General features: G+C 58.8%; 2 protein-coding genes across 5 annotated transcripts in view; one reads left to right on the forward strand and one right to left on the reverse strand.

Annotated features, from left to right (window-relative positions):
- Positions 1-5,041, forward strand: part of MLLT1 (MLLT1 super elongation complex subunit) — a 64,765-nt gene extending 59,724 nt beyond the window's left edge. For both annotated transcript variants that reach the window (XM_082734331.1, XM_082734332.1), the window contains 4 exons: positions 1,426-1,525; positions 1,837-1,908; positions 2,113-2,184; positions 2,357-5,041. In XM_082734331.1, the coding sequence (XP_082590457.1) occupies positions 1,426-1,525; positions 1,837-1,908; positions 2,113-2,184; positions 2,357-2,485 (373 nt within the window). In that variant the 3' untranslated portion in view covers positions 2,486-5,041. The remainder of the gene's footprint in view (positions 1-1,425; positions 1,526-1,836; positions 1,909-2,112; positions 2,185-2,356) is intronic.
- A 2,953-nt stretch (positions 5,042-7,994) lies between these two features.
- On the reverse strand, positions 7,995-26,783 carry ACSBG2 (acyl-CoA synthetase bubblegum family member 2). 3 transcript variants are annotated; one of them, XM_082734309.1, is made up of 14 exons: positions 26,682-26,783; positions 26,142-26,269; positions 24,752-24,975; positions 21,320-21,408; positions 20,674-20,794; positions 15,998-16,078; positions 15,739-15,888; positions 15,450-15,626; positions 13,512-13,693; positions 13,182-13,415; positions 9,754-9,971; positions 9,357-9,496; positions 8,685-8,931; positions 7,995-8,295 (listed from the first exon to the last, which is right to left on the reverse strand). In XM_082734309.1, exons 2-14 carry the CDS (start codon positions 26,215-26,217, stop codon positions 8,204-8,206), a joined length of 2,031 nt encoding a protein of 676 aa, XP_082590435.1. In that variant the 5' UTR covers positions 26,218-26,269; positions 26,682-26,783; the 3' UTR covers positions 7,995-8,203. The 3 variants fall into 3 exon arrangements, with proteins under 3 accessions (XP_082590435.1, XP_082590434.1, XP_082590436.1); XM_082734308.1 differs by having other exon boundaries at positions 9,357-9,514; XM_082734310.1 differs by lacking the exon at positions 13,512-13,693 and having other exon boundaries at positions 9,357-9,514; positions 13,182-13,411.
- Positions 26,784-27,798: the final 1,015 nt, after the last annotated feature.

Genomic DNA, 27,798 nt, shown 5'->3' on the forward strand with positions numbered 1-27,798 from the left:
TGAGTCTGCACCCCCGAGGGTCAGGGAAGCCTGACGGGGGGCTTGAGTGGTGCTGTGCCGGTCGCAGTGGCTACCTTGCCGTCCTGAGAGCTGCGGCCGAGGGAGGCTGGAAAGGGGCTTGTGCTCTGGTGGGCAGGCTCGGGGCAGGGTGGATGGGGCTGATGGGGCTGGGCCAGGGTGGGTCAGGACCATCCAGGCCAGAAGGAACCGAAGGCAGTGTTTCCTGCCCTGCCCGGTGTGGTGCAGGGTGTGGGGGGCACTCGGAGGGGGGGGGCGGTGAGCGCTCACACACGTGGCCCTGTTCCTGAGAAGCTCCCCGAGCCGCACAGGGACCAGATGTGCATAAGTACCTTTTCTAGGGGCGGACGTGGAAGGTCGGGCCTTCTGGAGCGCTGGGAAAGGGGCCACATTGGCCCTGTGGCTGCTTGGGATGAGCTGACAGAACCCCACCTTGTCCTGTCTGCCTTGTGGGGAGTTGCTGTGGGGGGAGCCCACAGATGCAGGGGAACTGAAGGGTGCGTGGGGCACCGGGGCTGTGCCTGGGCCCGGCTGACGCTGTGTGCTGCCCGGGCAACGAGAAGGCCCGCCCGCCTGCCTCGCTCCTAGGGACCCGCAGCTGCGGGAGTTGGGGAGAGAGCAGCCTCTGGGCCCTGACGAGAGCAGGGCCCTGGGGGCCGGGGGCTGGGTGCTGCTTGTGGGAGGAGCCCAGCCACCCTCCCAAGGACGGGACAGCCCGGACCCCAGGGCAGTGAGAACAGAGCCCCCCGGGGCTGAGGTTCTGGCCTCTGCGGGTCCCGCTGCTTCTCGCACTGCTCCCTGGGGAGGCCTGTGTCAGGCAGCGGGAAAAAGCAGCTGCGGACCAGCGGTGCGGTAGAGGAGTGCGTCCTGGGCTTCCGGAGATTGGGGAATGCTAAAGACAGCGGCCGGCACGTTTAGTGCAGACACGGAGTGAGAAAGACGTAGCTCTAGTCTCGTGCATGTGGGGGATTCTGAACCCCGAGTCATCACGCCCTTCTCTCTGAGACAGCCTGGCCGCTCATCCCCAGGACAGGCTGCCCCGTGCCCCTGACAGGGGAGGCCTGCTGTCCAGAGCGCCGCAGCTCCACGTGCTCGGCCACCAGCAGCAGAACCCAGCCCAGGAGCGAGATCAGCAGAGCACCCTCGGGTTGGGTTCCGACCCAGGAGCCCTGCGCCCCCCCGCCCCCCGCCGAGCCTCTCAAGGTGCCGGCCCGCTGCTCTTGGGGCTCTGTGCTTGGAAAGCGGAGCTGCTTCCTATTGGCAGTAGCTGCCTAGAACTGAGTGAAGTCGATTTAGGGGAGCGCGGAAACGAGAATATGGGGTGGACGCCAGGCCCGCGGGGCGGCAGCCCAGGTCCCGGAACAGTGGGTGGCGGAGGCCTGACACGGAGCCATGTCCTGTGTTCAGGTTGAGCTTCAGTGACAGTGAGAGTGACAACAGCGCCGACTCCTGCCTGCCCAGCCGAGAGCCCCCTCCCTCCAAGAAACCACCCCCACCCAACAACAAGGTAAGAGGGTCGGGGGCAGCCCCGGGTGGCCCAGTCAGGAGGAGGAGAAGGGGGTCTCTTGGGTGATCAGGTCTCTGCTTCAGCCCGCGCACCCTGGACGTAGGGCCGAGGGACGGCCTGCGGCCTGCTCCTGGGCTGTGGTTCTCCAAGACTGGGAGGCTGAGGCTTGATTCCCCACCCCCGCCCCCCAGACCCCAGAGAGATTTCTGCTGGCCAGGATGGGCTGGCCCTGGACCGAAGGGAGGGCCTCCTGCGGGCAGGAGGAGGGGAGGAAGGCGGGAGCTCGGAGCCGACGCGGGTTTGTCCCGCAGGCGTCAGGCCGGAGGAGCCCGGAGTCCTGCAGCAAGCCCGAGAAGATCCTCAAGAGGGGCACCTATGACAAGGTGGCGGGCTGGGGCTGGGCAGGTGTTCGGGGGGGGACCCCAGGACCCCAGAGCTTGATGCGCTTCTCCCACCGGGTACCCTGTCTGGCCTTCCTCTTCCCCTGGGCCCTGCGCCAAGATGGGTGGGCTCATGGGCAGGATGGGCGAGCTGTCGGCAGGGGCTGGCGCGGCTGCGGGCTGAGCGCCCCTCCGCCACCCCCCCAGGCCTACACGGACGAGCTGGTGGAGCTGCACCGGAGGCTGATGGCCCTGCGGGAGCGCAACGTGCTGCAGCAGGTTCGGTGCCCCGCCCCCACCACGGGTCGGGAGGCCTGGGGGCGGGGGGTTGCCCAAGCGTGCCTCCCCAGGGAGCCCTCCTCCTCCCCCACTCCTCTCCCCTCTCAGAGCCTGGGGGGGGCACCCCACACCCGCCCCCTGTTCCTGACGCCACCCTGCCACCACCTTCTAGATCGTCAACCTGATCGAGGAGACCGGCCACTTCAACGTCACCAACACCACCTTCGACTTCGATCTCTTCTCCCTGGACGAGACCACCGTGCGTAAGCTGCAGAGCTACCTGGAGGCCGTGGCCACATGACCCTGGGCCGGGTGCTGGGCCCTGTTTGCTGGGGCCCTGGGCGGCCGCATCCGGGCCCCGCCTTCCTCCTCCGCTCTCGACTCACCCACCCGCAGCACTGCCTTAGTGACCGCCCTGTCCTCGGCCCACACGGCCAGCTGCACTTTCCTCGTCGGCTCCCGGCCCACCGTCCCCACCACCTTAGCGGGAGCCCTGAGGCTGAGGGGGGGCCGGCCAGCGCCGCTGCTCCCCAGCACGCAGGGGCCGTCCCCTGCGCCCCACTCGGAAAGCAGCGGGTGTTGAAGGCAGCACCGGCCTCGCTTCAGAAGGGGAGGAAATGTGGCCGGCGGTGGGACCCTCGCTCCAAGGAGGGGCGCGTGGCCTGGTCTCACTGCCCGGGCCTCTCTGAGCAGCCAGGGCACTGCCTCCAGCCTCCCCGAACGGTTCACACCCCCCCCCCAGTCCCCCCGCGCCCCAGGAGCGCAGAGGGCCGCAGCCCCCCGCGGGCTCTCACTGTGCTGGGACTCTCTGTATAGTTCTCTCTAGTGTGCGTGTGTGTCTGCACTGTAGGTACCAGAGCGGCTTCCGGGTGTGCGTGTCCGTGGCAGCGCTGCACGTGGGGGGTGGGGGGTGAGTTCGGCGGGACTTTTAGGTTAAGACGTTTCCACTGGTCTGGTCGTTGGGCCGGAGGCCGAGCTGGAGCAGCGCGGGCCCTCTCCAGGCGAGGGGATGAGTCGTCCTCCCGGGGCGCGGAGGGCCCTGCGCGGGGCCGGCGAACACTACGACGAGCCAGCAGGTCCGCGGGCACCCAGGGGCCTGGGCGCACTTGGTGCCCGGTCAGACCGGCCGCCGCCTCCAGGCGCCGACCTGGGCTCCGCCGGCCGCAGGCCCTGCCCGGCCGCCCCTCCCCCACGGCTCGTACTCTTCCTCCTTCCATAGGACCCTTTTCCTTCTGCTGTTGGAGTCTTCGAACTTTGAAAAAATGAGCTTTTGCCAAATAAGACGGGATAGTTTGTGGAGTTTTTTGAGGAGTGTCAGGACTCAGAGCCAGCCCCTCGTGGCCGGGCCCAGCCAGTGGCAGGCCCTTCTGGGCACACACGGCTCTGGCTTGGGCTCGGCCCTCCCACCCCCCGCGAGCCACGCCGGTCCAGAGACCCAGCTCCTCGCATGCCTGAGACTCTCCAAGGGCCGCGTTGGCCCCTCGCTCCCGGCCAGGATGCCCTTGCGGCGTCAGCCCCCCCCCACGGGATGGAGCTCCTGGGGCAGGGCCCTGTATGCTCAGCCTCTATTCCCCCAGACCGCGACTCAAGGCTCCCCCGACCCCTCTCCCCCGACTTTTGCCGTGAAGGAGACGAGGGGCAAGGGACTGGGGTGGGGCCCAGAGGTGGGCTCCCCCCTCCCCCGAGTTCTGAGCTCCGATGCGGGGAGTGCCAGCCTCCCCTTCCCTGTGGCTTCGTCTGTGAGGCAGACCCTAAGCACTCCTGGGGGAGCCCTGCCTCCAAGACTCCCCCAGACTTCAGCCTCCCTGGTGAAGTCCCCAGAACTCGCTGGGAAGGCCCGGGAGCTTTGCAGAGGAAGCCGCCATGACTCCTCGCCGTCTGCTCTGATTCTCTCCTGACCCCACTGCCTTGAGGTATTAGGAAGAGGGCAGGCCTGTGTGGCGGGCCCTGTGCCGTCACCGCCCCCTTCCCCAGGCAGGCCGACAATACTCCAAAGTGGGGCACCTTTCTTCTCTGGAAACTCTAAGACATTGGACTGAAGGAACCGGCCTGACGTGGGCTACACGGAAGGCAGCCGCTGCCCAGCCCTCTGTGTGCGGAGGCTGCTGGGGGCCACAGCCAGGAGCCTGAGCTGCTCTTTCCCCTTTGGGAGCATCGGCTGGGAAGGGCCATAGGCCCTCCCGAGCTCCGTGTGGCAGCTTGGGCGGCGCTCAGCTCTGGAGCCGGGCCATGCCCAGGAAGCCGCTGGAGGAAGGCCAGGATTCGACCTGCCCTCGGGAGCAGCAGTGTCTGGCCCCTCCTGCTGTTTCTGGGGCTTTCAGAAGCACCAACCCACTTCTCAGTTACCTCCTCTGGCCAGAAGGCCCCAGTGCTGGCCCCATGACCACCGATGGACGTGCCAGGCACCCAGGGCCCTGACCCTGACCGCAGCATTCCCAGCTGCTCCCCCTCCCCCCCCGGCTGCCCGGCAGCTGGGCCTACAAGGGTCTGGGGACGCTTCCATAGGAAGGGGCTGGCACTTCGTGATTGCCTGGGTTTAGTGTTCAGCCCCCTGCCCCCAGTGCAAATCCCTGTGTTTTGCTATCTCCTGAACAAAATGTAAACCGACACCTGAAAGCAAAAGGTATCGAATACCTTTTTTACCCATAAGGGTTTTTACAAAGAATGTGTCTCACTAGGAACTAGGACACTCATCAGCCCGAGACCAACTCCCGGATAAAAGGAATAAAGGAGAATCGTGTTTGTAATAAGTTACAGGATTGTTTCTGTCCTGGATTTTAAACTTTTTGTTAAATTGTGAAATTATGGAGGAGTTTTATAGAAAAAAAAAAGTGAAATAAAGTCAGATGGGAAAGCAGATCTGTATGGAGAGCCTCATGCGTCTGTGTGGTTCCACCTGGAACAGCCAGGAGGGGGAGAGGGTGGGCGTCAAGCCAGGGCAGGGGGCGCGGGCATGGGGGAGTGTGCGCTCGGTTGGCCTCCTGGAGGAATGCAGCCGGCGCCGCTAGAAGTCCAGGAGAGGGATGGTGGTGGAGAATTTGGTCCTGGGTCCTGTTTTGGGTGGTGTGTTCTTTCCTTGGAAGCCGGCAGCAAGGTTGGGATTGAAAACCAAGCTCGACTTCACAATATGGGAGAATGGGTATGTAGGGGGGTGGGGGGGATGGGAGAGATGGGGGGTGGGGGGGGATGGGTTGGGGTGGGAGGACCACAAAGGGCAAGATAGGCGGGAAAACCGTGGAGAAGCTTCCTTTGCTGCGAGCTGGGGGGCCTGCCTGCTGGTCTGTCCGTGGCGGCCTTTGGTCTGGACTCCGCGGCAGCCTGAGTTCTCACAGGCCCCACGTACGCAGCCCCGTCCGCCCTGCGAGAGCTCCGTCCCTGAGTGCCCCGCGCGGCAGGCTGGCACCCGGCCACTCTGCCCGCGGCAGCTGCGAGGGAGGTGGCGGGCCCCCGCGGGGTCCCCGGGAGCCTGCCTTCTCGGTCTGGCCAGAACTCTGCTTCCAACATCAGGGCTCCCCAGCCCTGTCTTTACCACGACAGAAAGATTGTGCAAGTCCCCTGGAGCAGTTTCTGCTCGGAGCTCCTGAAGGAGGCAGAGAACGAGAGAGGGTCCCAGGGGTTCCCAGGGTACGTGGAGCCCCACCACACACTGAAGGGATGACTGCCCGGGGCCAAGAATGCAGCAGGGCGGAGAACCGTCACACGGCCTCTTCCCGAGCTTTGGTGGCGCGGGAGCTGCCGGCGGAGTCCCCGCGGGGCGGACGCGGATGTCGGATGTCGCGGTCCGGAGAGCCACCAGCCTGCGGCGCCGCACGTAGGCCCACATGCTCCCGCGGCTGCACACACGTGTTGGCCCCGGGGCGGGGTGGGGGCGCCCTGAGGAATTGTCATTAGCGGCAGGGAATTCCATTCCTTAAAAAAGAAAAAAGTCTGTGTCATCCTTGGTGCGTAAAGGTGTCTCCACGGGGTGCGGAGCTCTTAGGTGGGCGGCCGCGCGCTCTTCTCCCACACTCTGCTGTGGCTCTGCGGCCGCTCTGGGGCCTCCCGCCTCCCGCCGGATCGGCTGCGAAGTCAGTCCTCCAGCCTCTCGCCCCTTTGAGGCTTTGGTCTCTGGTGCCTTTAAAGTTTCCTTTTCGTCTTTCAGTTGGAAACAGTTGCACAACGTTTTGGTGATTTGTTTCTTTCATCCATAGGCTGTCTCTGTCCCCTTTCAATGCTTTTGCCTTGAATATTTCCAAATCTTACGTCGTAAATGTCTATTTTGATGACTCCAGGCGAGTCTGCCGGTTCCACAGGCACGTGACCTTCATTCCTGCTGCTTTTCCGCATCCACTTTCTCGTGCGTCCCTCGGGAGCCGCGGTCCGCTCCCAGCCAGGACGGCGCTCCCTCCCAAACAGCGGCCGCCCGCACACCTCTTCCTGAACGCATCTGCGAGCTCCGTCCTTACACGGTGCCGGTGCACCTTAACCTGCACCACTAGCCCTGCGGGCGGGCTCCGGACGGGTTTCCCCCTGCTCCTCTTCCGTGGCTGCGCACAGATGCACGTGGGCAGGGGCGCGACTGGGTCTCGGGGGTTGGCGGGTGGGGGTAGGGGGACACGAGCGCGAGCCTCACCCGCCCATCTTCCTAGGGGGCTCGTGGGCTGCAGGCAGCCTGCTTGTGCCCCGGCGCGTGTTCTTCTCAGCATGAGATGTGGCTCTTGCGCGGCCCAGAGTTCCCCACTTGCCTTTCCGTCCTGTGCGCGGCCCGCGGCCCTCAACACGCGGAATCCTGACGTCCTGGTCCCGCTTCTCCCTGCACCGCCGGGTGCTCATTCCCGGTCAAGCACGAGACAAGGTTTACGAGTGCTCTCCAGGCTCCTTCCACCAATTCAATGCTTGCTCCTTCCTTTTCTTCCCTCCCTTGCCTTCGCTCTCACCGCTCCGTTTGCTCCGTCTGGAGAGCATCAGCCAGGAGGCAGGGCCCCAGCTCTTTCTCCGCAGTAGCTACACGAGGCCGGGCATCCCCGGTCACGGTCACGGGCTAACCCGTGCTTCCTCCGCTTACCCGAAAGGCCACTCCGTTCCTGCACGCTCCTCCCCTCCGCTGCCCGTCTGTCACTGACGCCCCCTCACTGAGCTTTTCACTACTGTGGCTTTGTCATTTCTTTATTACTAGTAGAACTAGTCCTGTCTGTTAATTATCATTCCCTTCGTAGAGTTTCCCAGAGAGGCCGGCATGGTGGCTTTCCCACCTAGCCTCATCAGCCTGGGTTCGAGAACGTTTTCTTTATCTCGTGATCCTCAAGTTTCCTGTTAACAATTTAGTTTCAATTTTAATTTAAAATTGCAATTTTAATTTAAAATTTCAATTTTAATTTAAAATGGCACCGGGTGGGTCCCCAGAGAATCCTTGGTGGCCGCTGTCTCCGGGTGACTGCGAACAGCGCAGGGGTGGGGGTCGGTTCGTCACTGCACCCTCTCTCCGGGGGATCGTGAGCCTGGGCGGCCGCGCCTCACCTTTCTTACGTCAGAGTGTGTGTCGTGTTCAACGTGAAGAAGCTGTGAGCTTTATTGCATCTGGTTTCGGCTTTTCCGCAGCCTTCAGCAGGAACTCCTCACGCACTCGGGCACGAGGGACACTGCGGCCGGGCTCCCTGTGGGGTGTCAGGTGGCGTCCCCGGCCTCCACCACCCTCCCCCACGTGCCACTAGCACCCACCTGCCTAGTGGAGACAACCAAAAATGTCCCCAGACATCGCCACATGTGTCCTGGGGGCACAGGACCACCCTGGGTAAGAACCACTGCTTTTGTGAAACCAATTTTATTCACTTTCACCTTTAAATGTAAAGCACTGCCCCAGAGGGGGCATCTTAGTTAAAACCCGTCCCGGTCGGCTCGGCACTCGGAACAGCTTCCCTCCTTCTAGAAGGCAGCACCTTGGGCATCAGATCTTCTGGATCCTCCGATAGGGGTTCAGGGGCGCAGGGGCTCCGGGTCCGGGGATGAGGCCGGAAGCCCCGGGGCCTTTGCTGGCTGCTGGTTAGTCGTCACAGTCGTCCTCCTCGTAAAGATTTTCAATTTCAGCTTGGTAGATCCTGGCCACCATGGCCCTCTTGAGTTTGGTGGTGGCTCCTGTCACAGAATCACGTGCAAGGCAGGGCCTTCCCCCAACCCCCCGCAGGAGCCTCCCTCCCCGCAGGATGAGATGTTCATGGGCCGGGTCAGTCCTGGGGATGCAGGGGGGCTCCTGGGGTCGGAACAGTAGAAGGCTGGGATTGAGGGACCCAAGGAGGGGAGGTACAGTAGGCCCGTCCCAAAGTGCCCCGAGACTGTCCGTCCTGCACGGGGACCACCGCTGAGGACCGCCCCCTCCACCCCCAGCTGGGTTCCTCGGAGGAGCCGCTGAAAACCGCAGGCGCCTGGGATCGTGGCCTGGGCAACGGCGGCGTTTCAAGAGCACGAGCCGGGGGCTTGGGAGTGAGCCCCCGCAGCAGGACCCTTCCCGGCCCGCCCCCGCTCACCCAGCTCCCCTCCAGCCACCGAGAAGTCCGTCCTGAGGATGGTCCACTTCATGATCTTGGCGCTGTCGGAGGTGACCTCGGCGTTGGCGGCATCGATGCCCTGACCAATGAACTCCAGGACCACAGGGTCCCCGTCGTAGACGATGTCGGACAGCCGGGTGGCCTGGCTCCTGAGCTGCCGGCAGAAAGCCACGGCCTCGCTGGTCAGCGCGTTCCGGGGCTCCCCTGTGTCTGGGTTGATCTGGCACTGACATTGGAGGCGGGGGGCAATGGGTCAGGAGACCCCCTAGCTGCCCCCACGCCCACACCCAAGCCCACGAGCCCAGCTCCCCACGCGGGGGCTCGCCCCCCCGTGGCTTGTCTCTCTCCTCTCCACCGTGGGAGGGCCGCGTCCCCACCCCCTCCGGCGCCAATGAGAAAACAAGCTCGGCTTGGGGAGACTTGCCCCCCATGTCCCTACTTCCTCAGGGCTGGGTGGGCCCAGCTCAGCCCTAGCTGCCTTTTCTCTGGAAATGGGCCAGGAGCTCCCCCCCCCCCGCAGGGGCCCAAGGGACCGACCCCTTGCCTCTCCTCCCCCAGCCTCAGTGTGCCCATCCTGAAACCGGGGCAGCAGCCTCCGCCCAACCCACAGCCCGGATCATCGCGGGGCTCAGACACGCAGCCGGGAGGTACCTTGAGCGTAAGCAGGGCGCACAGGTAGGGCGCGTCCTGACCCACGAGCACGACGTAGCGCACAAGGGGGATGTACCGCTTCACCCGCTCCTCGATGGGGTTCGGGTTGATCCTCTCGCCTGAACTGAGGGTGATGATATCTGCATGCAGACAGGGAGCTGGGGGGGGGCTGTGGTCTGAAAAGCCGCATCAAGTCAGCTCTCCTGCAGCCCACGGCCACCCCGATGTTCAGAAAGGACGAGATTGAGCCCAGGCACACAAAGGGTGTCCCTTCCTCCAAGCTGGACTTCAGTCCTCCCCTCATTGTTGTGCAGTACACTACCCGCACCACCATCCACAGCAGCCCTGTGGGGCCCACTCAGAGGCACAGAGCACCTTGCAGCCTTGTCTTGCTCACCTCTGGTGTTGCCCACGACGTACAGGAATTTATCAGTGTCCAAAAAGCCTAGGTCCCCCGTGCGCAACCAGCCATGGGCATCAAACTTCTCCTGGTTGTTCTCCGCATCATTGAGGTACCCCATGAAGACGTTCCGGCCCCAAATGTAGATGTCCCCAATGCTCTCATCATCTTCATTCTGTGTCTTGATGTGGGTTCTGGGGAGGGACTTCCCGCAGCTGGGGACAGTGGGCAGAGAAGGGATGTTAGGGACACACCAGATAGAGATTCCCACTGGCAGAGGGGCAACCCCTTACCCCCCACCCCCACCCCACCCCCGCACACAGCTTTTCAGATCCCAGGCCTTTCCTGCCTGTCCGGCTTCCAACGTCCTGTGGATCCAAAGCAGGGGGGCACAGGGAGAAGGGGGGCAGGGAGGGAAGGCTTGGCCCACCTTGACTTGGAACCAAGCTCGCTGGGTATGTGGACCTACCACACCCAGCTCCTGGCCAGCAGGAGCCCGCGGATGAGCACAGGGGACAAGGCAAGAGGCAGGTGAACTCCAGACACCTTTTGGGTGGGTGTCAGGAGAGAAAACAGGACCATCCAATCAAGAATGAGGCATCTCACCACCTGCTTATGTCCTCGGAAACTGGGGGTGGGTGCCGGGGCTGATGCTTTGCCTTTCAAAGTTCGAGGTTCCTCTCCAGGCACCTGGACCCCAATCCTTGCCGCACTTGCTCCCCAGGCTGACTGGGGACTCAGGGCAGGGCCTCAGCACGGGCCCGGCCGATGCCCAGGATACACCTGCGCGGGCTGAATTGTGTCTTCCCCAAATTCCTAACGCCCAAATGAGACGGTCGTTGGAGCTGGTTGGGTTTCCGTGAGGTCCTGGGAGCGGGGACTGCATGATGGGACCAATGCCCTTTAAGGAGAGACACCATCTCTCCACCATGCAAAGACAGAGAGGGGCCAGCCGTCCACACCACACCCGAATCAGGGACATCTTGCTCTTGCAGCCTCCGGAACCGAGACAGACGAGTTCTCTGTGGTTCCTGAAGCCCCTGGGCCTGGGGCGCTCTGTCTTGGCAGCCAGAGCGGAGACACGCCCCCTGAGGCCAGACGCCCTGCCCCTCTTGCAAGGCAATCTCCGTTCATGGTCCCACACCTCCCAAAGGAGCAAAGCCACCCAATGAAATACTGGAAAACCCAGAGGCCTGGCTGAGCGCCTCTGTTCTGACTGGTTTCCTGGCTGTGGACACCACTCGCCTCGCTCGAGCTGCTCAGGTCTTGTGTAGAATGACAGGATTCTGGAAGCATTGGGGGGCTGGCTCTGGCTGCTTGGGTTGCGAGCCCCACCGCCCCCCATGGCAGGGATTCTTGATGCTGGGTTCCTGCTGGAACCCCAGCGGTCTGACAGGCAGGGCTCACTCCACATGCCAAGCGGTACCTAGAACGTGCGGCGACTCCGAACACCACCACCCAGTCGGGCGACAGCTCGGGCCGCGGAACCGATCTTTCCTTCAGCCCCTGTGCCTGTCCGTCCTTCTGCCCTGCCTCTCTTTGGGTCTGGGGGTTGAGGAGACCCTGTGGGTGGCAAAGTGCTTGGTGACTGGGGCCTTTGTTTTGTCTCTGCTGAAGGTCGCTTTCACCTCCCCAAAGCAGACTCTCTCCTTGACCAGACGCAGCTCGGGCTTCTCTGAGCTGTCTTCTCCACAGCCCTCGGCCTTGGTCTCTAGGCACAAACCATCTCATCCACCCCCGGAACAGAGAGACTTGCGAAAACCTTAGCATTTCCCGACGCTCAGGCCACGTCCCCCAGGATGGCCCCATCCCCTTTACATCCCTTCCAGAAAGCTCGGAGCTCCCAGGAGAGTTTCCCAGATGGTCCCCAGAAGCCCCCCTTTTAGGGTAGCTACTTTAAAAAAGCTTTCAGGCAAGTCCTCCTCTGCCCTTTGAGATGCAAATCTGCCACCCAGAACTTTCTCTGCTCTTTGAAATGTGAATGGTCAGGGAGGTAACTCTGGCTTTCTCCCCCAGCGCCTGTGGGAGGCTCAGGACCCCTCCCCAGAGGGCTGCTTGCTCTGTCTGCACCTCCTGCCACAAACACACAGGTGGTTTATTTCTTTCCAGAGAAGCAAGTGCCAGTTGTCAGACCTGGAGGGGTTCAGTTAGTGAGCACCGACCCCCTTTCCTGCTTTCTGTGACAGCCACTTCCCAGATGGCTCAAGCCCCCACCACCTCCCTTGACCCCACAGACCCCTCGAAGACATCCAGTCCCTCGGCCCAAATTCAAGTAGAGGTCAGGTCACACAGGGTCCTCCTTCTGGCTGCAGTGGTAGTTGTGAATAAAATCTGTCCCTGTCACTTTAAGGTGTGTCTGGTTTTACCTTTGAAAATGGTCACCCCTCCAGAGGCCAGCCCCAGGTTAGGGAGACCGAGGACGGGGGAGAAAGGCAGCCCACCACAAGGGCTGGGACATGTCCAAGTTAACTATTTTGTCCTGTCTTTTCAGCACATGCTGAGTCCTCCAGGAAATGTGCAGGGGTCCCTGAACGAAATCAGTGGTGGTAGTAGCCAGTCTCCAGATGGCTTTGCCCACCCAGAATCCACATCCTGGTGTAGCCCCCTCCTACCCTGGAGAGGGCTGGTCTTCCCGACCCCCACAGATGTCAGACAGGGCAGAAATAGCAAAGTTCCGCTTGGGAGGTTAGGTCGTAATAGGGTTGCCAGATCAAATACAAGATGCCTGGGTATATCTGAATTACAAGTGCAAGTATAAGTATATCCCAGATATTACAGGGGATATACTTACAGTGTAAAAAAAAAAAAAAAAAAAGGTTGTTTGTCTGAAATTCAAATGTCCCTGGGTGTCCTGTATTTTATTTGCTGAATCTGGCCACCTTAAAGTGGCTTCCACTTCCACCTTGCCCTCTCTGGGGTCTCTTGTGTGGGGAATACTACTGTTGTGGTGGGGAGAGGTCAGCTAGCAAAGGAACAAAGCTGCCCTGTGTGGAAGCCAGCCTCCAAGCGGCTCCTCCGGCCCCGGTTGAGCCTTCAGATGAGGCCGCCCCAACCAACAGCTTGACTGTGACGCCTTGAGGTACACAGCTCCCAAGCAGCCCCGATTCCCAACCCACAGAGGCCACGGAATCATGTTTGTGGTACTAAGCTGCGAAATTTCAGGGTAACCTTTACACGCGATGAATGTGTTCCCTCCCAAGGGGCCGGGGTGTCAAAAATGGTTGGCCATTTGTAATAAGAATGGTTGGCACATTAGAAAACAAATCCGAGGGGCTTTGGGTTCACCCTACATGGGGGTTCGCTTGCTCGTTTGACCTCGGATATGCATTCCACAGTGGGGAAGAACAGAGTAGCGGGACTGTGCGCCCAGGTCAAGGTCAGGGCCCCCCCGCCAGCCACCTGTCTGTCCCTCCACTGAGACCCACCTCAGCAGCCGGAAGTCATGCTGCCTGGAGACCGTGTGGATGCCAGTGCTCTCGGACAGGCCATAGAGCGCAAGGATGGGCATGTTGAGGCTGAGGAAGTAATCCAGGGTGGCTCTGGAGAGCCCCAGGCCCAGGCTGAAGTACTGCCGGCAGTGATGGAGACCGAGGAACTTCCTGGCCTGGTTAAAGGTCAGCCTCTTGGCCAGGCCGAAGCACAGCGGGGGATGGGTCTGCCTTGAGGAGCGGACACAGGGGAGCAGAGCTGGGCCTCGGGACTCCACGCCGGCACCCCCCGCCCTCCTCCGGGGCAGCCCTGAGACCCAGCCTCACTTGAACATCCACTTTCTGTTTGTCCTGAGTCCCAGCCCCATGGCCCACTGGTCGACCCTCCTCCGGAATGGGGAGGACGAGAGCTGGTCGGTCTTCAGGTTGTCCAGCAATCTGTCCCAGACCCACGGGACGCCGTGGAACAAGGTGGGCTTCACCTCCCGGAGCGTGTCTATCAGGGAGCCCTGCATCACACGGCACCATGGGCTCCCGGCCAGCCCTGCCCCAGCCCCCCAGCCCCCTGCCCCACCGCAGGGCCAGGTGTGGGAAGCCCTTCCCTGCAGCCATGGCCGGGACCCGTGTCGTGAGGGAGGCAGGGAGGGGGATGGCCGAGGGGGATGACCAGGACCCTCTGCTCCCACCGGCCCTGATCAGTGGGACACGCAGGATCCGTGTCCCTCCCCACGTGACTCAACACATGTGAGATTCAGCCACAACATTTGCTGCTCCTGGGGTCCCGTCCACCCTCTCCCAGAAGCCTGAGTCGGGGCAAGCAGTGGATGGAGAAGGGAAGGGAAGGTGCAGAGACAGAGACACACGGAAAATGACAAACACATAACGGAAAATGACAAACACACAGATTAAGAGATGGCGGGAGAGAGAGACAAGATGAGACAGAGAGACAGAAGGGACAGGAGGGGAGGGAATGAGAGGACGTGGGGGCTGGGGAGGGACAGACTCTGGCTTTATCTCCGCTTTCACATCTTCTCAGTTACCGAGAGAGATGCCCCAGTGCCCACAAACGCAACACCGACAAGGAAGCGTGGAGAGTGAAGCCGAGCCGGGCCACGCCCACCGGCCCCACCAGAAGAGGCCAGCCGCACAGCTGAACCGGGGCTCACATTATTAAAGGGCCTTTAAGGGGCTCCGAGAAGAGCTTGTGACACGTGAAAATATGAAATCGAAGCTTTCGTGTCCGTAACGTTTTCCACTTTTTTCAGTGAGAAATCTGCAGAAATCTGTTCTCTCCCTAAGTACCTACGTGATTCACCTCAGTTAAGCCCCTCGGCCCGGGAAGCCTCCAGCCCGCGCCACCTGGCCCTTTGCGGGACATGTTTGCGGGCCCCTTGGCTGAGGGAGTCGCAAGGATCCGGCGGGCAACGAGGTCCTGGTTTTCTCACTTTTCCCTACTTCCTGTCTTGACGGGAAGTGTGTGATTTTCTACACTCAGAGTCAACGCGGCTGGGACTAAGGTCTCGTGACATGTGTCAGTGACGTCATGACCCACATGACCCCGTCCTGACCATTTTCAGTGCACAGCTCCGTGCCCTGAAGCTCGCTCACACTGTCCTGCGGTCATCCTCACCGTCTGTCTCCAGAACTTTCCATTTCTCCGCACAGAGACTCTGTCCCCATGAAGCACAGACTCCCACCCTCTGCCCCAGCCCTGGCTTCCACCCTCTCCTCTCTGGTTTGTGTGGACTCGACTCCTCTGGGGACCTCCCGGGAGTGGGGTCCTGCGGGACAGGTCCTTCTGGCTGCTCTCGCTGAGCCCCGTGTCCTCGGGGTCCCCCCACGTGGTGGCAGGTGGCAGGGTCCCTTCCTTCCTAGGGCTGGACCGTCTTCTGTTGGGTGGTGGAGCTCTATTACCCACCGGTCTGTTGGTGGGCACAAGGTGCGCTTCCCCTCACATGCTTTTGTAACGGCTGGATCAAGCCTCCTGTGCTGGTGAGTTTTGCCCCGTGGGAGGAGCCGCATGGAGGCTTCCCATTCCCCAGGGCACGATCTCCTGTCTGCTCCAGCCCCCTCACTTCACAGACGGGGAAACTGAGGCCCAGAGACGCAGAGGACCAAAGTCGCACAGCAGGCTGGGGGTGGGGGCAGGGCAGGCATGCCAGTCCTGGGCCGAGCTCCCCACAGAGGAGGAACCCCCCCTACCCCTCCAACCTCCCCGGCCTCACCTGCACCCACGGCACCAGAGGGCCCGGGAGCTCCGCTCACCCTCAGAGCGTCCGGCTGGGCGAAGTAGAGGGTTCCGGCGACTGAGATGGAGACCCACATGTCCAAGAGCTGGGCCCCCATGTAGCTGAGCGGGAGGTAGTTCACCAGGATCTCCTGCGCCTCCGGAGGGCACTTGTAAGACAGCCTCTGGGCCGTGGCCAGCGTGGTCCAGGTGATCTGCAAGGCCCCAGAGCCATCACCCGGAGGCTTATTCTCCACCCCCGGGAGCTCGCCTTCCTCCACACCAGCCACAGAGCCCCAGGCTCCCCCCTCCAGAGGGGACACTCACGTTATCGTGACTAAGCATCATGGCCTTCGGGGGACCTGTGGCTGACAGGCTGTAGACCAGCATGCAGCACTGGTTGGGCTTCTGGGAGTCAATGACCTGGTCCAGCGTGTCTTCTGAGATGCCGCCTGCCAGGTCCAGGAACCCTCTCCACTGCAGAGAGCCAGTGGAGGGGTGGGGGGTGGCCCGGAGGGGACCTTGACCCTGAGACCTCAGCCCCCAGGCCACGCCCCCGCCCCTGCCCTCCCCGGCGAGGACCTACAGAATACAGGTTCTGCAGCCGGGTCCGGATCTCCTCCTTGTACTGCACGATGGCTTTGAGGTGTTTCAAGGAGCCCTGGATCTGCCAGACAGCGAGGGGCTCAGGACGTGCCAGGCAGGAGCGCTGGTCGCAGCTGAGCCCCGAGCCCGCTTCCCCAGCACTCCCCCACGGGCAGCAAGGGCACTCCCCCATTTTCTTTGGATTGTGGCAAAACACACAGGAATTGGCCACGTTAACCATTTCAACGTGGACACTTGAGCGGTATTGAGTCCATTCACGTGATGTGAACGTCACCTCTGTCTAGTTCCAGAACATTCCGTCTCCCCAAAAGGAAACCCGGTGGCCGTTAGCTGTGACTCCATTCCCCTGTCCTCCGGCCTATTCCGGATGTTTCGTATAGACAGAATCCTACACTCTGTGGCTGCGTGTGTCCAGCTCTTCTCACTGAACGTCACGCTTTCTAGGTCTGCCTACACAGGGGCGTGTCGGTGCTTTCCTCCTTTTAGGGCCGAGGAACAGTCCGGGGTGGGGATGGGCCACCATTTATCCGCTCATCGGCTGATGGGGTGCTGCACTGTGCCCCTGTCTGGGCTGCTGGGATGTCTGTGTATGAACTTATGTTTGCACATCTAGTTTTCCATTCTGTTGGGTAGACCCCCAGGTGTGGGATTGCTGGGTCATAGGATGGTGATTCTACCGTCGGCTTTCTGAGCAGCTTCCCACACAGCCACCCCATTTTTCCTGCCCCCCCCCCCGTCACACACGAGGGCTCCAGGAGCCCCATCACCTCACCGACACTTGTCACCTGCGTTTCTGACAATGGCTGTCTTCGTGGGTGGGAAGTGGTGTCTCGTGACGGTTTCAAACCCTCTGTGTTTCCCGGATGACCGTGGATGTTGACCATCTTCTCTGGGGCTTACTGGTCATGCGTGTGTCTTCTCTGGAGAAATGTCGAAGTTCTTTGCCCACTTTTGAACCGGGTTTTCGTTGCTGGTGTTTTTTTGATGTCGAGGGCTCCTGGACCCATTCTGAAGGCGGACCGCATGGGTGTCCTAGGGCTGCTGGGATACACCATGGTGTTGGCTCTGAGCGGCTTGGTCTGCTCTCTGCTTAGAGTCTCATAATCTCCAGACCCAGGAGTGGGAAGCCTGGGTCCCTTCTGGAGGCCCCACGGCAGGATTGCTCGTTTGGGAACTGGCTTCTTTGGGTTTTTGGCAGAATCCGGCTTCCTGCGGCTGCAGGACCGAGGTCTGCCTGTCTCCTGGCTGGCTGTCAGCCGAGGGCTCTTCTCCGCTCCTAAAGGCCACCATATTCTCTGGCTCAGGGTCCCTTCCTCCAATTTCAAAGGCAGAAACCCGGGGGCCAGGGAGGTTGAGTTCTTCTCATCCTTTGCATCTCTCGGCTCTCGGATCTGCCTTATCTTTCTCTGCCTCCAGCTGGTGTGTTTATAGGAGACCCCTCCCCCGGATCATCCAAAATCATCCCCCAGCTGAAGGGCCTTAATATTAATCCCATCAGCAAAATCCCTTTTGCCACACAAGGTGCCGTGGTCACGCGTCCCAGAGATTAGGGCGTGGACATCCTTGGCATCAAGGGGCTGATCACACGGACCGACGGGATTTCCTGAGAGGGAGGACTTCAGGGATGGGGCCAGACTTCGGGTCTGAGCAGCTGGAAGGAGATGCAACTATTGGGAAAGCTGGAGATAAAAAGGCGGGAAATGTCTGCAAACAGCTGTCTCCCGGGGAAAAGACGCAGAGCACAGGAAGCAGCGGTCTGTTGTCCCCGGCCTGGCTCTGTGATTAAGGTTCAAGAAAGTGAAGAGGAACATGGAGCAGCCGGACAGTGCAAGGTTTTCAACATCGTCCCCACTGTGGCAGGGGCGCGCCGGCCAGGTGGAGAATGACCCAGGCCACACGCCTGGTCACCTGCCCAGACCCTGTCTTGGGTTTATTTATTTATTGAGCATTAAAACATTTGTGGTTAAAAAAAAATACATGACAAAGTTTCCCATCTTAACCATTTTAAGCAGACTTTTTATGGTGTTACGTGTATTTGCATGACTGGGAAACAGATCTCCAGAACTTCCCATCTCCCCACTCGGAGACTCTGTCCCCGTGAATCACGGACACCCACCCCCACCACCCCAGCCCTGGCTCCCACCCTCTCCTGTCTGTGTGGACACGGGACTCCTCTGGGGACCTCCTGGGAGTGGGGTCCTGCAGGATGTGTCCTTCTGAGTCTGGCTCCTCTTGCTGAGCCCAGGGTCCTCAGGGTCCCTCCGTGTCATGGCAGGGGTCAGGGTCCCTTCCTTTCTGAGGCTGGACCGTGTTCCCACATGGGGATGGACCGTGCCGTGGGTATTGTTCATCCATCAGCGGACATCCGGGTTATTTCCATATTTTGACTGTTGTGGATACTGCTGCTATGAACTTGAATGAACCAACGTATCTTCAACACCTTTTCTTACTTCTTTCGGGCACGCATCCGGCATGGGATTGCTGCTGCCTCTATAAAGTTATGAGGACGCACCATGCTGTGTTCTATAGTGGCCGGACCGGTTTACGTTTCTCGACAGAGGCCTGGATTGATGGATGGATGCATAATTTACATTCAGTAAAAGTCACCTGTTTAGGTCCACAGTTTCACGAGTCTTTTTAAAAAAGATTTATTTATTTATGTTTAGAGAGAGAGAGAGCAGCAGAGAGGGGCAGAGAGGGAGAGAGGGGGGGGATCTCAAGCAGACTCCACACGGAGCTTGGAACCTGACCCGGGGCTCCATCTCGTAATCCTGAGGTCATGACCTGAGCTGAAATCAAGAGTCAGATGCTTCAGCGACAGAGCCACTCAGGCACTTCCAGTTCCACGAATCTTGACAAACTTACAGCTGTGGGACCACCACCTTCATCAAGATCTAGAGCATCTCCATCGCCCCATGAAGTTTCCTCGGCCCCTTTGTGGTCCGATTCCTCCTTTCAACTTGGGAGCTGCTGTTCTGGATTTCTGTCCCGTAGCTTTGCCTTTGCTGGGGCTTCCCATATATAAACTCACACCACGGTAACCTTCTCTCAGTCAGCACGTTTCGGATGCAGCCACGTGATTACACGTAACAGGAGCCCAGTCATCACTATGGTTTGGTGGTACTGATGGACCACGATTTATCCAAATGACACAAAAACAGCTGGATCTTGGTTAATGGATGTTTGGGCAGTTTTTGGCAATCATGCCTGGAACAGCCACAGACACTCACATGCAGGGTAGACGCGTGTTCTCATTTCTCTTGGGTATGTACTCATGTGGGAGGTCTGGACTATATATTACGCCTTTGTTTCACTTGCTGTGAAACCATCTAGCCATTTTCCAAGATGGCGGCACCATCTCCGCCAGCAATGAAGGAGCATTCTGGTGGCTCTCTCTCTCCTCATCAACATGCGGTATGGTCTGTTTTAAAACTGGAGTCATCCTAGGGGGTGTTTTGTGGTGGCCCTGTCTTTGCCTACATGCCTCTGTCCGCTTGTCGTGGGTCCTCTTAGGGTCCCCATTTCAGAGAGTTCAGCTAAGGCTGAAGGACAGGCAGGGGCTGACCCAGAAGTTTCAGCTCTAGGACCATCACAGTTCTTCCACAGGAGGGAGAAGAGGACCCAGAGCCCAGGGTGGCCAAACATGAGTGGGCATTACTCTGATGTCCACCTCCTCTGGGTGCCCCATGTGCCCATGGGTCTTTCCCCATTCCCTCCTTGGAACAGAGATCAAATAGGAATGACCATACCATTGATGATCCTATTGACGATAGTGTTAGCATTGAACACTGATCATGCTAAGCTCTGTCCTAGCCTATTTCAGGTGTACTCAGTTCATTCTCAGAACCAAACCCATTAGGTAGGTCCTATTACCACTCCCACTTTACAGGTGAGGAACCTGAGGCACCAGAAGGTGCAACACCTTGCCCAAGGGCCCACACTTAGTGAAACAGCCTCCAAGCCATGAAGCCCACACCCAGAATCACCTCACTTGGAGCAGCCCTGGCCCAGAGAAATTCAGGATCTGTTGTACAGTTCCATTAAGATGAAACATCCAGAACAGGCAAAGCCACAGAGACAGAAAGTAGGTGGGTGGTTGCCAGGGACTGGGGCCAGGGGAATGAAGCATCCCCACTGACAGGCACAGGGCTTGCTTTTCAGGTGATGGAATGTTCTGGAACCGGACAGAGGTCGTGGTTGCACAACACTGTGAGTGACCTCAATGCTACTAAACTAAAAAGGGTGTCAGTGGTTAATTGTATACTGTGTGCATTTTACCACAGTAATTTAAAAAAAAAAAGTGGGAGAGAGGATCTGCTTGCAGTAGACACATCGAAGATCCAGTTTGGGGTGTGTTGGGGGTCAGCCCCTGAGCCAGCATTGAGCAGGCTCTGACCTCCTCAGGCTTGAGCACCGGCTGTGGTCAGCAATGCAAGGGCCATTTGGCAGGAATGGCACATGCCTGGCATCTCTTACAGGGCCCGGACCTGCCCAAGCATGGAATCCACAGTTCCCAGCTTGTGAGTAACAGTGGGATGGTAGGTGCATCATTCATTGGATCTGTTTTGTCTACTGGGCAAAGTCTGTGTCTTTACCCGAGCTGTGCCCTCCATCAGGCATGCCCACCTGGATCCCGCAGGTCCCCAAATCACTGACCTGGATGATTTTCTGCAACTGCCTGTCATTATCCACCACAAAGATGTCTATCTCCGAGCTTTCAGCGATGACCTGGCAGGCTTTGGGGGAGTTGGTGGCCAAGATGCCAACAGAGAAGCCTCTAGAAGCAGAACCCAAGAGGTGAAGACCCACCAGCGAATTGAAGGGCTTCCAAGAGGCCAGCTTTGCCAAAGGAGAGACAGTCCCTCAGGAAGAGCCCTTAGTGTGGCAGATAGCCCAAACACCCACAGTATGCCTTGTTTGAAGGTGGGACTCAGGGACAGCTTGGGTGTGAGCCCTGCCCTCCAGAGTTTCCCCAATGGTCTGGACAAGTAGGGGAGGGCTCCATGCTAGAGAACCCTGGGAAGTGGGGAAGGTTTTTTGGAGAAGGGGTCATGGGGCTGGGCTTCACAGGATGTGTAGGAGTTCGACTGGTAGAGAATGTCAAGAAGGGTGAGCTGGCTGGTGCTCAGGGCTGAGCCCTTGATGAGTTCCACTGAACACAGCCCAAAGAGGAGCCTAGTCTGCTCCTTGAACTGGACTCTTCCGTGAGACCCCCTATGGATTCAAGAGGAGGGATAAGCCTTTGCTGGACTGGTGGCTTCCTGCCTCCATGTACCCCAGGGAGATACCAGACAACTCTTACCCAGCCATGATAGCACCAATGCTGGCGATGACCCACTCCTCCGAGTTTAACCCCATGATCCCCACTCCGTGGAAGCGCTCCAGGCCCAGCTGGGGAAGGAGGCCCTTGTGAGGCATGGGGGTGCTCATCTGCTACTTGCCCCTCCCTCCCTGCCCCGGAGCCGGAGCCTCAGGCTGGGAACCCTGGGCTCCCTTTTCTCTGTTGACCATTTGGACTTCTGTTTGCTGATCAAAGAGCCCATCTCCCCCATTACAAGCATCGAGGGCAGTGGTTCTCAACAGAGACGACTCCACCTTCCCAGGTGACATTGGGCAACATGGGGAGACATTTCTGGGGAAGGGCATGGTGCTGACATCGAGTGGGTGGGCACCAGGGGTGTTGAGAAATATCCTCTAACGTATAGAACAGACCTGTCCGCAAAAAATGATCCAGCCCCGAGTGTCCATAGTACTGAGATTAGAAAATATGAATAAAACGTGCTCCCCCTCCAACATTTTTATGAATAAATATTTGACAAAATCTGGGCTGTACTAGGCCTATATTATCATTAACATGCCATTGTTGGTAAAACCAAAATCCTGACTATTTTCCCAGCATTTAAATATTTCTTTATGGTATTAAATATAACACCTCAATGATATTGGGGAATATAGAGATGTCACAATTTGGGGGCATCTGGCTGGCTCAGTTGTTAAGTGTCTGCATTCGGCTCAGATCATGATATCAGGTTCCTGAGATCAAGCCCCGAGTCAGGCTCCCTGGTCAGCGGGGAACCTGCTTCTCCCTCTACCCTTCACCCTGCTTGTGCTCTCTCTCTCAAATAAATAACATCTTTTTTTTTTTAAGTCATAATTTAGTGACCCCCTCCCCTTATTGGTTGATACTTAGGTAAGATCCTTTCCCCCCTCCATTTTTATTAGATAAAATATTGGGAGAACATCTGCCTAGCTCAAGCTCTGTATACCCACATTATTTGTGCTGATGTATGGATTGACTTAAAAATTCAAAATGGCGCACCATTCATCCACCCTGGCAGAACCAGGGGTTGCCACCACCTGGCCCCCAGGTGGGCCTTTCCCCTCCACTCTAGGTTTCTGAGCACAACTGTTCACTGCTGGTGTCCTTGTCTAAACAGGGCACTATAAAGTCAACATAAAGAATTGTTGATGTTACCCACTCCCTTGTGCTGACCTGCCTTCTGCAATCTCAGTTAACAGCAGTTCCTTCAAGTTGCCCAGGCCAGAAATCTTGATTATCCTCACTGCCTTTCATTCTCCTGGACACCCAACTCATCAAGACATAATGTTGGCTCTGCCTTCAGAGTCTGACCACATCTCATCCACTCCCCTGCTACCATACAGGTCCCAAACACCTTCTCAACCTCAACTGGTCTCTCTTTTTCCACCCAGTCTGTTTTCTCTGTAGCAGCCACACAGTGCCTGGGAGTACCCAACTCTAGGCACATTTCTTTGCTTACAGCCCTCCATGGCTCCCACCTCATTACCGGTAAAAGCCCTCCAAGACCCAGCAAAACATGTCCCTATTGTCCCCTGCCCTCATCACCTCCCTCTCCCCCTCACTCACTCTGCTTTAGCAACGTCGGTCTCTTTGCTGTTCAACCAACATGCCAGATCCCGTCCTGCTCCAGGGCCTTTGCACATCTGTTGCCACTGCCTGTAACACTTACCCCCAAATACTCACTTAAATTCCCCCCTCACAGTTGTTTAAGTCTTGTTGAAATGCCACTCTCAGAGAGTCTCTCTTTGGCCACCATAGGGTAAGATTATAACCCATACCCCAGCTCATCAACCCTTTTATTTTCTTTAGTTTTCTCTGGATCACTGTCTACTTCCTGAATACTTGTTTGTTACGTTGACTGGACAAGTTCCTAGAGGTCTCTTGCCCCCTTTCCTAATCTGAAAAACAGGCATTCCTTTCTTGAAGACATACCCAAGGGGCTAGATTCTGGAGGCCTGCAATGAATGAGGTGGTCTGGCTCCTTGCCCTCATGAACTGACCAACTAAACAAATAAAATTATACAACTATGTTGACACATGGCTATGAGAGCTGGGCAGAACATTTTCAAAGGGGCTATGATAGAGTGTGTTGGGAGCTGGTGAGTCTGGGGAGCCAGGGTGATCAGGGATGACCTCACTCAAAAGATGAAGCATTGGAGGGGTGCCTCGGGAGCTTAGTCTGTGTCTGACTTGTGATTTCAGATCAGGTCACGATCTCAGCCTGGTGAGGTCAAGCCCTGGGTCAGGCTCCGCACTCAGCAGGGAACTGCTTGAGATTCTCTCTCCCTCTCCCTCTGCCCCTCCCTCCAGGAAATAAATAAATCAGAAAAAAAAAAGTGATACATTGGCAAAGAGATACAGTAACAGTAACTACTGTAAAAATATAGCTAATGCTGATGTAATGCTCAGTGTGAGTCAGGGGCTGTTTGATAGGTGTAAACTTTCTGAATTCTTTTTTTTTCCTTTAAAGATTGTATTTACTTCTTTATTTGAGAGGGGAGAGAGCACAAGCAGGGGCAGGGACAGAGGAAGAAGGAAAAGCAGGTTCCCTGTAAGGCAGAGAGCCTGACACCAGACTCAGTCCCAGGACCCTGAGATCATGACTTGAACCCCAAGCAGACGCTTAACCCACTGAGCCACCCAGGCGTCCCAACTCCCCGACTTCTTGTAGCAAACCCTTGTTTTATACTAAATTTAATAAAGTAAATGGATCTGTCCATATATAACTTTTACATTTTTAATAACATACATATAAAAAATAGATATAAAAATCCCCATTTTAGGGCGCCTGGGTGGCTCAGTGGGTTAAAGCCTCTGCCTTCGGCTCAGGTCATGGTCTCAAGGTCCTGGGATCAAGCCCCACATCGGGCTTTCTGCTCAGCAGGGAGCCTGCTTCCTCCTCCCTCTCTGCCTCACTTGTGATCTCTGTCTGTCAAATAAATAAATAAATAAATAAAATTGTTTCTTAAAATAATCCCCATTTTACAAATAGGGAACCCGAGGCACGGTGAGGCTGGGTCATTAAAAAACGTTGGTTTGAAGCACAGCCGACACCCAGTGTTCCATTAGCTTTCTGGGTACAGCACAGTGATTCCACAAGCCTATACGTGATGCCAAGTCCACAAGCGTAGCCTAAGTCATTCTTTAAACAAAAAAGCTACAGGCATCTAACCACACCTGGTGATGCGCGAGGTTCAGTAACAGGAGCAAGAATGGGCAGGTAAGGGAGGAGCCAGACGAAAGGATGCCTGTCCAGGTGGGCCTGGCTGGAGGGGCGCTTAAGGAAGAGGCGGGGTGGGGCTGGGGGGGGGGGATGGTGTCGGGGAGTGGCGCGCAGGCGCAGTGGTCCGGGCACAGCAGTGCGCAAGCGCAGAGCAGCGGGCGCGCGCGCAGGCGCAGGAGGACACGTGGTACCTTGAGGAAGGCCTTGGCGGCGCGCCGGCACGCCTCGTAGTACTCGATGTAGGTGAGCAAGTGCCAGCCGTTCCTGTGCTTGGAGCCGAGCGCGATGTAGTTGGCGTACTTGATGGCCGTGTTCATGACCATGTCGTGCACGGTGATGGGCGCCTGGCTGGTGAAGGCGTCCTCCTGCCGCAGGTGCACCTCGCCGTCGCGCTTTGACGTGCAGTAGGGGTGCTCTGTGGGCACGCGGGGCTCGGGGGCAGTGAGACCCCGGGTGGGTGAAGGAGGGGCTCGGGGGTTGGTGAGACCCCGGGTGGGTGAGGGAGGGGCTCAGGGGTTGGTGAGACCCCGGGTGGGTGAAGGAGGGGCTCGGGGGTTGGTGAGACCCCGGGTGGGTGAAGGAGGGGCTCGGGGGTTGGTGAGACCCCGGGTGGGTGAAGGAGGGGCTCGGGGGTTGGTGAGACCCTGGGTGGGTGAAGGAGGGGCTCGGGGGCGGTGAGACCCCGGGTGGGTGAAGGAGGGGCTCGGGGGTTGGTGAGACCCCGGGTGGGTGAAGGAGGGGCTCGGGGGTTGGTGAGACCCCGGGTGGGTGAAGGAGGGGCTCGGGGGTTGGTGAGACCCGGGGTGGGTGAAGGAGGGGCTCGGGGGTTGGTGAGACCCCGGGTGGGTGAAGGAGGGGCTCGGGGGTTGGTGAGACCCCGGGTGGGTGAAGGAGGGGCTCGGGGGTTGGTGAGACCCCGGGTGGGTGAAGGAGGGGCTCGGGGGTTGGTGAGACCCCGGGTGGGTGAAGGAGGGGCTCGGGGGTTGGTGAGACCCCGGGTGGGTGAAGGAGGGGCTCGGGGGTTGGTGAGACCCCGGGTGGGTGAAGGAGGGGCTCGGGGGTTGGTGAGACCCCGGGTGGGTGAAGGAGGGGCTCGGGGGCGGTGAGACCCCGGGTGGGTGAAGGAGGGGCTCGGGGGCGGTGAGACCCCGGGTGGGTGAAGGAGGATGCAGGGCTGCGGCCCTGGCGGCGGCAGGGGCGGGCAGAGCAAGTGGGGGAGGGCATGGCGGACAGAGGGAGAGAGACGCCGCCGCCCAGGGAGAAAGCTGGAGGGGGATGGGGAGACACAGAAGAGGGCGCGGGGACGGGTGGACAGACAGATGCACCGGCCCAGACGGGGGGCTCGGCAGCAGCCCACCAGCAAGCAGGCAGCCCAGTCGCAGGCCCGCTGCCCCTCCTCTGGACTCCCCAAGGACCAGCGCCTCCGACCGCTGTGTCCACCTTCGCCACCTCCCTCCGGTACTCCCAGCCGCCTGGCCAGCCTCCCCCAGTTCCCTGACCCCACCCCAGAGATCCCGAGGCTGGCGCACCCACCTTGGGTGGGTGACTGGCTTCTGTGGGGCCCAAAGAGCCCCCCCTTACCTTTGGCTTTAACTTCTGATTGCCGATCTCTCTCAGTTGGACTCAGTGTCTTGCGTGAGGACATGCGTGAGGACATGGTGTGCAGCCTATCTTCCGCCTCACTTACAGCCTGGGGAGCGTCGGGCCTCCTGGGACATCCACAGAAACACACTTGCAGTTGGGTGGAGGGCTGCGAGTGTCCAGGCCCGTGGAGGCCCGGGGCTCCCAGCTACTGGCAGGGGTGGTCAGGGAAGGCTGCTCTGAACAGTGGGTAGGAGCTGACTTGGCGAGGGGAGGGGGGAAGATCTGAGGAAAGAGAGAGTGTGATGAAGGCCGTCCGGGCTGGAGTATAAGGAAAAGTGGGGGAAAGGGAGGAAAAGAAGCCAGCTGGGTGGCGAGAGTGGAATCAGCCTGGGGTCATGCTGGCTGTGTTAGTCCAGAATTGCTTTCTGGTTCCTTCTGTGTCCAACGCCCACGCAGTGTGGAGACTGGCTGACCCCTGACGGGAGCTGAAATGAGTCAGCTCCCAGCCCCTGCCTTCCGCCCACGACACATTTTCACCTTCTCTGTCATCAGGGAGGCTGTGCCCACTTCGGTCTGGCAATTCTTTTTATGAGCTTTGATGGCCCCCCTGCTCTAGCCACAGGGGGACAGCAGTCTCTAGACTAGACATCCAGAATGTTCCTGCCTATGGCCAGCCTTTGTGACCTCACTGTGGATTCTATAGCCTAGAGCCACGGTGGAGATGTGGTCTGTTGCTGCTTGGCAGAGGCCTGTCTTAGGGGCCAGGGGTCTGCCCCCACAGCCAGTGGTTCCCAAGGTGACCGCTCCCAGGGAGGAGCCGGCAGGCAGCAAAATCTTTGCTTTAAAGCTGGCAGCTGGAGGGATTCCATAGTCCCTGCCCAGCGTTGTTAGCTTTGGGTGACAAAGTTCACAGGAGACCAGAAAAGGAGTAGTGAGATGAGGAGGTACTGTGGAAGCCATGAGGTCTCGGGGCCAGTGAAGCCGAGTGTGTCAGAGAGCCAGTTAAGGTCGGCAGAACCCGAGGCTCCCAAAAGGTGGAGAAGGACCTTGAGTTACTATGCCTGTGGCGCGGGGGGTGGGTGTTCTGAATTCACCTGCCCATTAGGTGCAGTCTGGAGCTAGAATAGTTTCCCGGATGGGCCTATGGGTGGATTTTCACATGCTGCGTTGGATGCTGTTGAGGTCGATAAACGAAAAAGGCATTTCAAGGCCTCTCTGGTTCCTCAAAAAATCAAACATAGAGTTACCATATGACCCAGCAATCCCATTTCTGGGAATATACCCAAGAGAACGGGAAGCAGGGGCTAGAAGAGATCTTGCGTGCTCACATTCCCAGCAGCCTGATTCACAACAGTTGAAACCACTGTCCGCGGATGGATGAAGGATAAAATGTGTCCATCCGTGCGATGGGCTGTGATTCAGCCTTAAATTGGAGGGCCATGCCGACACCTGCTATAATGTGGATGAACCTCAAGGTCGTTGTGCTCATGGTATAAGCCGGGCACAAAAGGACAGATTCTGTCTGATCCCATTTGCGGGAGGTGCTTAAAGCTGTCAGACTCAGAGAGACAGAAAGTAGAGTGGTGGTTGCTGGGGTGGTTGCGGAGGTTCCAAGTCTTGATTGATTTGGAAGAGAGTCACGTGAGGGGGAGAG

Source organism: Mustela nivalis (assembly GCF_964662115.1).
Source record: "Mustela nivalis genome assembly, chromosome: 1".
Lineage (NCBI taxonomy): Eukaryota > Metazoa > Chordata > Mammalia > Carnivora > Mustelidae > Mustela > Mustela nivalis.

Excerpts from the sequence above, each read along its gene's own strand:
- ACSBG2 (XM_082734308.1), bottom strand. The coding sequence starts at position 26,217 with ATGTCCTCACGCATGTCCTCACGCAAGACACTGAGTCCAACTGAGAGA. Across the intron at positions 21,409-24,751 it reads CCGCCAAGGCCTTCCTCAAG|CTGGGCCTGGAGCGCTTCCA; the intron begins GTACCACGTGTC and ends CTCCTTCCCCAG. Across the intron at positions 20,795-21,319 it reads ATTGGTGCTATCATGGCTGG|AGGCTTCTCTGTTGGCATCT; the intron begins GTAAGAGTTGTC and ends TTCTGCTTCTAG.